Source organism: Lacerta agilis, chromosome 3 (assembly GCF_009819535.1).
Source record: "Lacerta agilis isolate rLacAgi1 chromosome 3, rLacAgi1.pri, whole genome shotgun sequence".
In the NCBI taxonomy this organism is placed as follows: domain Eukaryota; kingdom Metazoa; phylum Chordata; class Lepidosauria; order Squamata; family Lacertidae; genus Lacerta; species Lacerta agilis.
In genome coordinates this window covers 55,812,762-55,822,531 of record NC_046314.1, presented here as the reverse complement: position 1 = coordinate 55,822,531, position 9,770 = coordinate 55,812,762, and the positions used below count along the sequence as shown (strand labels likewise).

The following is a 9,770-nucleotide window of genomic DNA, read 5'->3' as shown; positions in this document are numbered from 1 at the left end:
ATACACTCTGCTTTTTATCTATCCACCTTCTTACTCTGAAGCATTTTCCCAGCATAGGCAAGTGAGGTACACCATAGTGCTCAAATTATGAAATTTTGTGAAATCCATTATTCCCATTTACTGAATCCCTCCAATTTTAAACAAGTCATGCTCCCCTTAGCTGTCTACAAGCAGTAGATAAGGAAGCCAGCAGAAGGGTGTTCTTCCCCATACTGGTAATTCAAACACTGTACTATAGGAAAGGAAGGAAACACAAGCAATTGCTTAATGAAAATGAAACTTTTAATCCAGGAGACAGTTCCCAAATGGCCCTTCAGAACTGCATAGTGGAATTGCACTTTCCCTTGCTTTAGATGGATGTCAGTGCCTTTGTGACATCCATAGACATTACACCAACTTCCTTCCTCATCTCAGGCTTATTTGCATGTGAAGCAGCTGAATGACTTCATACAAACAAGTGGTGCAAATATCTCCAAGCATAATATTATTGTGGTGGTGATTTTAATTTTTTAACTACCCTTCACCCTAAGGTTCCAGGGCGAGTTGCAACAATTGAAACACAATCTTAAAAAAAAAAACAGTTTAAAATAATTTAAAATAAGTGTGCATGCACATGAAAGCTCATACCAAGAACAAACTTAGTTGGCCTCTAAGGTGCTACTGGAATGATTTTTTTTTTTGTTACAATATGAAAATAAAGTGGGTCCTAAATATATATACATCTCAGGTGTCAAAAGCCAGGGTAAGACACCTTCACCCCGGTATGGTCCCCCTTCATCACACACACAGCCCAACAAGACAATGACAAAAATCTACCAACAGCATACAAATCAATATGGCTAACCTGACCAAAAACACCCACCCACCCCACTCACACAGGAGACCAAAGAACACCACAGCCAACTGCAAAAGAACAATCACGCCTCACGCCAACCCCGACCTCTCTCACCACTAAAGGAGCACAAGCGAACAACAGAGAACCTGCACAGACAACGCTGACACCAAACCCTACACATATTACGGTAAGTGAAACAGAAACATCGTCACCCTACCCCACCCATCCCACCCACCTCTCTTCCCCTTCTCTCCCTAATGTCTCAACAACAACAACCAATTTGTAAAAATGTTATATGGAAAAATACGAGAGACATTGCATTACTGCTGTAAATCAAGAAAATCTTTAATAATAAAAAAAGAAATAAAATGTTAAAAAAGCCAGGGTAAGCAGGTGTGTTTTCAGCATTCATTGACAGCTGTGAAGATACTAATCACACCTCTGTGGGGAGTGAGTTCCACAATTTAGGGTCTTCCAAAGAGTATGCCCTCTTCTAGGCCACCAGCACCCCAAGCTTTTGAGAGCGAAGGAACAATCCAGAAGAGTCCCTCTGCCAATCTGAACACCAAAACAAATTTAGGGGCTTTGGAAGGAGAGGAGAGGGGGAGAATGTTCATTTGCACAAGGAGAAATCCTTGCGCAGAACACTTTCCTGGGTGATACATTTAATACAACCCAGTGATTCATGGCTTCAGTGTCAATAAATGTTGGCTCTATGAAAACGGATAGCCAATGCCTTTTGTAGGATGTGTTGCTGGGTTGTTTGCATTAGAACTTAATGCTGAGCATGACCAGATGAAAATAAAATGGTACAGCAATGTAATAATAATAATAATAATAATTTATTATTTATACCCCGCCCATCTGGCCGGGTCTCCCCAGCCACTCTGGGCGGCCTCCAACAAATATCAAAATACAATACAGAGTCACAAATTAAAAACCTCCCTAAACAGGGCTGCCTTTAGGTGTTTTCTGAATGTCAGGTAGTTGTTTATTCCCTTGACTTCTGACGGGAGGGCGTTCCACAGGGCGGGCGCCACTACCGAGAAGGCCCTCTGCCTGGTTCCCTGTAGTTTTGCTTCTCGCAGTGAGGGAACCGCCAGAAGGCCCTCGGCGCTGGATCTCAGTGTCTGGGCTGAATGATGGGGGTGGAGACGCTCCTTCAGGTATACAGGACCGAGGCCGTTTAGGGCTTTAAAGGTCAACACCAACACTTTGTATGTAACTGCATTCGTTGTAAACTATTTGGGGCATGGTTTGAAAATGTACCTAGGCACAGAGCTTTAGTGGATTATGACTCAAGTTAATCCATGGGTGAAACAGGTATCTATTTTTAACAGAGTCTTTCTTATTTTAAGCAGCAGCTTCAGTAATGTTGCTCTACAGGGTAAATTTATTTAATTTTTATTATCATTCTGACTCTTTTACCAACTCCCAAGTTTTGAAATGACAAATGGTCTGGTCTTACAATGTTTTATACAATCAACAAGCCAAAAACTAGAGTTCAGTGAGTATTCAAATATGAAAACTACAAAGGATTTAAGGGTTTCCACTGCTTTAGGAAATAAATTTTTGACTAGCCAGCAGTCAAAGCAGAAAACAATAAAAAGATAGGTCTCTCTTCCATGTTGGCATGTGCTCATATACCACCTTTCAGCTCTAGAAAAGAAGTAAGCCATTAATATGAAATGTAATAGAATGTTCTAATTCATAGTATTATTTTCAAATTTGCATATGTACATTATTTAAAGTTAATATTTAAGCTTCTGCCATTGCATTGGTTAAGTAAGGAATGTGGTACAAGCATGGATTTGGCCTCTAGCAGAAAATTCAGGCTTTCTAAGCACCAAGGTGGGCACTGCCTTATGAAATCTCTGTGGGCAGAGACCTTAAATGCTCTCACATCCACAATTTCATGTCCCATTACTTCTTGGTCTAGTTCAAGAGTTCACCTGCTTCCATTCTCCATACTTTCCTTTATTTTCTTCTTCTAGAATTTGCAGCTGTGTACTTTGAAACAAGTCTCTATCATAGAAGCAGAATCAATAACACTAAATAAGCAGATGTAACCAGTTATTTATATTGTAACCTTTATTCTAATTGTAGAATTTAACTTACATATAGTTACAATAAAAAACTACATAAAGGGACATAAAGCAGCTTCCGCCAATCTGGTGCCCTCCGGATGTTTTGGACTACAACTCCCATCAGCCCTAGCTAGAACTTGTCCAAAACATCTGGAGGGCATCAGGTTAGGCTCTCATACAGGCTTTGATTCCAAGCTTTCTTGCATAAGTAGTCACACCAAATTCTGGCAATTACTCCATGCAGCTGCTGCCCATTGTGCCTCATCCCACCCCATTCCAGAATTCTTTGACCTCCAGGAAATGTTTTGGGGGACCATAAAGGGGCATAGTGTGAATGTGGAGCCAGCAAACCCACATTGTTGCATCTTATGTGAATCTGATCCATAGTGAATTCTGAATCACAGAGAATTCTGAATCACCAAGTTTTTGGTAACTTTTGCACTATAATGTTAATAAAAACTGGAGCTGTCTGCATCTCCAGGAGCTATCCACTAGAGAGAGTTTTCTTTGTGAAAATATTGTCTCTGAAGTCAGAGACACATTTAGGAAGACCGAGGGCAAAACTAGATATGATTTGGAAGTCTATGGATTGATCTTCTACTATCTCATTCTTTTTGCTAACAGCAGAGATGAAATCTAGGCCTTTCCCTCTTCATGACTGCCACAATATAAATCAGCCTACTTTAGCTATTATATAAATGATGTTTTATGTTTTACCCATGTAAACCTACTTGATATTTTATGATTTAGTGGTAGAGAAATATGTCAATCAACCAATGATTTAAAACACCTATTCAGAATTTCATCTGCTCCCCTAGGATTAGATGGAAAACGGAGACAACTCAGTGAGTATCACCAACATACCAATAATAACACTATACTCAATTATTCTCAGCACTTTCACGTAGATATTAAAATTCATAGGAGATAAGAAGCGTCTTTGAAGTACTCTTCAGTTCAAAGGCTATGAAGTGTAGCTGCACTTTCTGAAAGGTGTAGTACCACATCCTGAGGTTTACCTCCAGGAAAGAAGTATCCCCAAGTTGCATCCCAGCAGCACAATCCAGGTCAGATATTATCATGGTCCTGAAGGCAGGCAAGAGATGCAAAACAACATTCCCCTATTTATCTCCAGGTATATGTCATCCAATGGATGGGTAACCTATGGCCCTCCAGATGTTAGTGGACTGCATTTCCCATCAACTCCAGCCAGCATGGCCAATGATCAACAATGATTGAAATTATAGTCCATAGGTCCGCAACCCTGCACTAGGACAACTGAGGCAATTTTAATCTTAAACATGGGTCGAAAACCAAAATGAAAAGAATCAATGGTTGTGGAACATTACTGCAGTCAAACACCAAAACACAAAACTCTGAAAATAAGCTTATTTGTGCTGACATCATAATCATCATTATTATTATTATTATTAATAATTTAATTATTTATACATACCCCACCCATCTGGCAAAAGTCCAGCCTTTTTCTGGGATGTATCTAGAAAATATACCAATGAGTCAATGTCTGCTTTCAGAAATTCCCATTTTGAATGAGCAATTTCTGTTTAGGTGTTTAGGAAATCATTAAGGACACATTACACTCGCTACTGAGTATAATCCAATGTACACCAAATTACAACCATAAACATTAAATCCTCATTAACTGGTATCAGTGTCTGAAGATTAATCTTTGTTTTTTTAAATATATATTTCCAAATGTGATTTAATTAGACCATTTACTTTTCTGATTAAGAGCCTATATAATTATTACCCATCTGGTCAGGTAATGACTAAGACTTTAATCTCTCTCTCCCTCCCTCCCTTTTTTTTGTTAGTTAATCACAGCTTTAGACAATGTGCACACTTGTCTCTCTGCACTATATTCTTCCATTGTGTAGCAGAGGATAAAACCCTTAATACTGGATAAGGAAGTGTGACAGTATAGGTAGAGCCTTTTTTTTTTTGGGAGGCTCACTGTTTTGTGAATTCTAGAATCTTTCCTTATGAGATAGCTCTGAGCTGAATTTCACTGTTGAGCTTCCACTTCATATGAAATCCACAGAATGGAGAAGAGCTAAGTGAAAAGTGATTGACACATGTAGCAACCGATGCCACGTGGTTCTACTTGGGGCTCACAGATGCCTGCAAACTGGGTCAAGATAGCACTACATGAACTGAATGCTGTCTATGTCAGGCGAAAGTAAGCTACATGAACTTCTGCCTGTCACTCAGCTGCTAAACACATAGGGCTGTGCCTCGTAGGCACATGTGGAAGGTGCACCAGATGCACACCCATACCTTTAATCCAACACTGGGGCAGAAGGAATAAACACCAGGTAGCAGGGGTGCCAACCTGCCCCACATAATCGATCACATGAAATGGCACACGGAAACGATTTGAATGGCAACGCCCATTAACTTTGGCGGGCTCCGGGATCCTCAAATATTTCCTGGCGGGAGGCGGTGGGATTTAGGTTTGATGAGGCCCTAAGCTACTGAAGGTAATGGGGCCCTTTATATGTCCAGCTGTCCTTTGTCAACAACAAATTGTTGCTGTTTTTTGTGTACCACTGTATTGTATATAGAAATGAGCAAACCAGTGATATTTTAGGGAGCAGGCTAGTAGGCAGGGCCAATTACTTACATCATAGGAGCCTACACAACACAAAACACTGTTGCTGTATGTATGTTTTTTTTATCTTATATTTTGGAAATGTACATCCATTTTTTTCCTTTAAATTTTTTGGGGCCCCCAAGAGTGGGGCCCTAAGCTATGGCTTGTTTAACTTGTACATAAATCCGGCACTTCGACCCCTAGGAGTTGGCTCCTATGCCAGGAAGCACCACCTGTTGAATTTCCGCTCGCCACACGGATGACAAACGGACTCCGCCAGAAATAGTGGCGCGCTTTGCGATAGGTTGCTTGAAATCACTCCAGGGAGGTGATTAGATGACAGCTGGCACGACCCGCAATCTCTTCCTATCACTGCTCGGCGCGCGCTTAAGCTCTGGGGCTGCGAGAGGGCTCGGTAGTGGCAGCGGCGGGGTGGGAACGCGACTCCTTGTAGCAGCAGCAGGAGGAGAACGAGGAGGAGAGAAGAAGCCATAGCTCGCCCAAGAGGCAGCCTGTTGCCCACATAGCTGTGTGCCCGCCTGCCCGCTCCTCCCTCTGTCCGTCGCCTCCCGTGAACAGCAAGCTGTAGCAGCAGCAGCATAGGCAAGAGGGAGGGCGACAGACGGCGCCCACCTTCATGCCGAGCAGGCGCAAGCCTCAGCTGAGGAAAGTCGCCCCAGGGACACGAGCAGCGGCGAGTACAAAGAAGGCAAGGGAAGAAGTGGCCCCGGCGGGTCTGGAGACATCCTTCCTTCAGGAAAGCGCAGCCAGAGACCACCACCACCCGGCCCTGCCGCCCTTTCCTGCTCGTCTCGGACTCAGTCTCTCAGGTGGACCTCGCCAAGATGGTTACTGTCGTGACCAAGTTGGTGCACTACCTGCACCTCAGGTAAGGCGGTCGGCGCCTGCTCGCGCGCGCGCTCCACGCCGGCTTCTCCAACGCGGTTGCCTCTCTCTCGCGCCCATTCGGAGCGCTCCATTGACTGGACGCACGCGCCGCGCTCCAGCAATTTCACACACGAAGAGCTCTCTCTCACACGAGGCTGTTTAACTACTCTTTTAGAAAAACGCACAAATATAGTTATTACACTTTCTCTCTACACTCCCCCACCCCATCGTCCCAGTTCACATTCTTTCTCTCAAGGTAACTGATATTTTGTATTGATTTTGTTTTGTAAATATCACTTGTAATGAGGAGGAGTGCAAGAAGAACTAAGTGGAAGTTACAATATGTTTATATAACACAATTTATATGTTTTCATATAAAAATAATTGTTGCAGGTGATCCTAGTGTAGAACCATTACATGAGGATATCTTCACATAGACTCATGGGCCATGAATGAGGTAGATTCTACACTAGCAAACTATCTTGGCACATATTTTATTTATTATTTTAAACTTTTTTCATCCTGATTTCTAGAAAATGTTTTCAGTGTAATCCTCCCTCCACCCTGTTCGTTTTGATGTTTCAAGCCTGTTTGCTTTTCTCTTAATCAAACAACAACAACAACAATAGTTGGGGGTATGTTAGTGGAAATTGATTTTCCTGGAATACAAACGATCATAATATGCATATCCTTAGAACTAAAAGAGAGGAACCATTTCAGCTTTTACGCATTGATATTTGCACAACTGTTTGCTAATGCATGAAGTGGTGACTCTGGTTTCTTTACAAGTTAATTCTTACAAGGCAGTGGTTAACACAGCATGCATTCCATAAGCAAAAAATGTGTTTCTGAGTGACGATGGAACTCTGTTATCTCTCCAATTGTACATATGCATATGTTCCCAATTGCATATGATAGTCAGCAAGGTAGATTGATTCTGGGCTATTCATATTCTTATCCCTTACTTCCTCTGATTGTGGTTTAAGTCAGTAAAATAGGAACTCAGCAGTACCTGAAGTTCTTTCTGTCCCATGTGCAAATCAGGCTTGTTTTCGGGTACAGTAGTGTGCTTTGGAGGAAAATTTTGCAGTGTGCATATCAACTGTTGTTAAAAAAATGTGTTTTTCAAACTTGACTAGTGATGAGAGTACCTTGAATATTGCTGGAATCCAAAGACCATAACTAGCAGGATTTTTTTTTTACATACACAGTCTCCAATGTCTCTGAGGCAGTATGCCTCTGTATACCAGTTGCTGAGAATCACATTTGGGAAGGATGCTTTTGCACTCAGATTTTGCATGGGGTTTTCCAATTGGCATCTGATTGGCCAATGTAAGAACAGACTGCTAGACTAGATGGACCAGCATAGCTCTTATGTTCTCATTGGAAGACTCCATTACCATGTCATAAACTGCTCTGGAAAGTCTCCTTAGGTTCAAACATAACTTGCCACGTAACATGGGTAGCTACTGTTGGAGAAACTAAAGTTTAAAACCCTACTGAACATTCAGACTCAGTTGTTTGGATACTTGCTTTTCTATATTGCAACTTTCTTTATATGCATAATATTGAGAATGTGTAAAAAATACTGATTGATAAATGCCTGAGTCATTAATCACTCTTAATTAATCACTAATTAGACAAGCTTTGGCTATCCTGGCATTGTCAAAAACACTAGATTGATTACACTCAGAATGTAAGGGCTTTGTAAGCTGAGTCTTGAACAAAGTTACTGAACTGAATCAGCCACACTTCAAAAAGGGGGAAAGCCGGCAGGGAATGGGGGTCTAGACACTGATACACCTAAACAGGGAAGACAAGTCGGATTTAATTAAACATTATGATGGAGGTGGCCTATGCAAATGGATTATGTTACTGTGGATTAACTTTTTTGGGAGGTTAAAATTTATCTCTTGCCCAGATTTTATGCAGTGCAATGCTTATTTACTGTTATGCATCTGTGCTTGTTGACTTTAATTATTTATCCTCTTCTATTTACTGTTGTTATGACCTACAGTTAAGCAATAAATTACTATGATGGTGCTTGCTTATCTGAAATCACTATAAGCTGACCTGGTAGTTAGAGAATCAGCAGTATCGATGGGAAATAAAAAACAAGAGTAGAACACAATAGTTATGTTTTTAATGCTTATTCGGCATAGAACTGGAAGGCATAATGTTTCTCCAAGGCTGAGTAGACTAATGCACCAACGTTTAACAAACTTCAGACACTGATAGAATAGTTAAATACAGAGGTAAATCTTAATAATGGATGGGTGACAAGAAGGAAATCAATACAACTAACAAGTAGCAAGTATGTTCTTGGTAAGCATTAGTATGCAAGGGAAATGGAAGAATACTTGAATTTTGTATTTCTAACATGATAAAACTTTGCTTTTGAATCGTGAGAGCAGTTTATCAGCATGATGATGATGATGATGATGATGATGTCATAGTCAGCTGAAAGAAGCCCAGTCTTGTGAGAGGAGGAACATAATGTTTATACACGCACGCACGCGTACACACACAACCTGAGTTTACAATGGAGGGGGTCTTGCTTCTCCCATAGCTGCAGTCTTGGATTCAAGCAGGAATCAAACATTGTGCTTAGCCTGCTGCTTCATTTCATATAACTCCTCACTGTAACCTCTCTACTTTCTCTATATTATCAAAAATACATTATTCAACTAAATTATATTCAGAGTAGATCCAATGTGTTTTAGAATAGGACATCCAGTTCAAATTTCTTTTCTGCTTCATCTTTAGGGACTGTTGCCCTTGAATCCATTTTAGTTCTGTCCTTGATCATCTCCTATATCTTCTTTCATTAGGTTAACTAGTTAATTAGTAAAAACAACAACGAAGAGCCTTGTGTTGCATTAAAGGCTAATGCATTTATTAAGGTACAAGCTTTCATGCATCTGATGAAGTGAACAGTAGTCTGTCAAAGCTTATGCCATAATGAATGTCTCCAAACTGACACAATACTCTTTGTTGGTTTTTCTGCAGCAGACTAACATGGCTACCTACTAGGAATAGTAGAAAATGTGAGTTATCAATGATTTTAGGTTATCACACATTCAGCTTGAAAGGTTTTGAGGGCTGAGCCTGATGGTTCTGGATTTCTCCTTATGTGTCTCTTCTCAATTCCCTTCTAGAAACTCTGGCAACTCTGGGTGGCCCAGAAACAACTTTACTTAGCTGCAGCAAATTAAACTGATTCATTTATGCACTGATTAACTAACATACTAGATTTGGGCTGCTATAGTTTCTGAAATGGGTGTGCTAATACACTGCTTTAATTGTAAAAAAGAGTAGTTTATATTCTGATTTGCCTTAAGCATTC

The 9,770-nt window shown here is 40.8% G+C and overlaps 1 protein-coding gene across 1 annotated transcript in view; it reads left to right on the top strand.

Moving 5' to 3' along the window:
* The first annotated feature begins 6,366 nt into the window (after positions 1–6,366).
* ARHGAP18 (Rho GTPase activating protein 18) overlaps positions 6,367–9,770 on the top strand; it is a 59,539-nt gene continuing 56,135 nt past the window's right edge. The window contains exon 1 of the mRNA XM_033143773.1: positions 6,367–6,425. Within this exon, the coding sequence (XP_032999664.1) occupies positions 6,382–6,425 (44 nt within the window). The 5' untranslated portion in view covers positions 6,367–6,381. The remainder of the gene's footprint in view (positions 6,426–9,770) is intronic.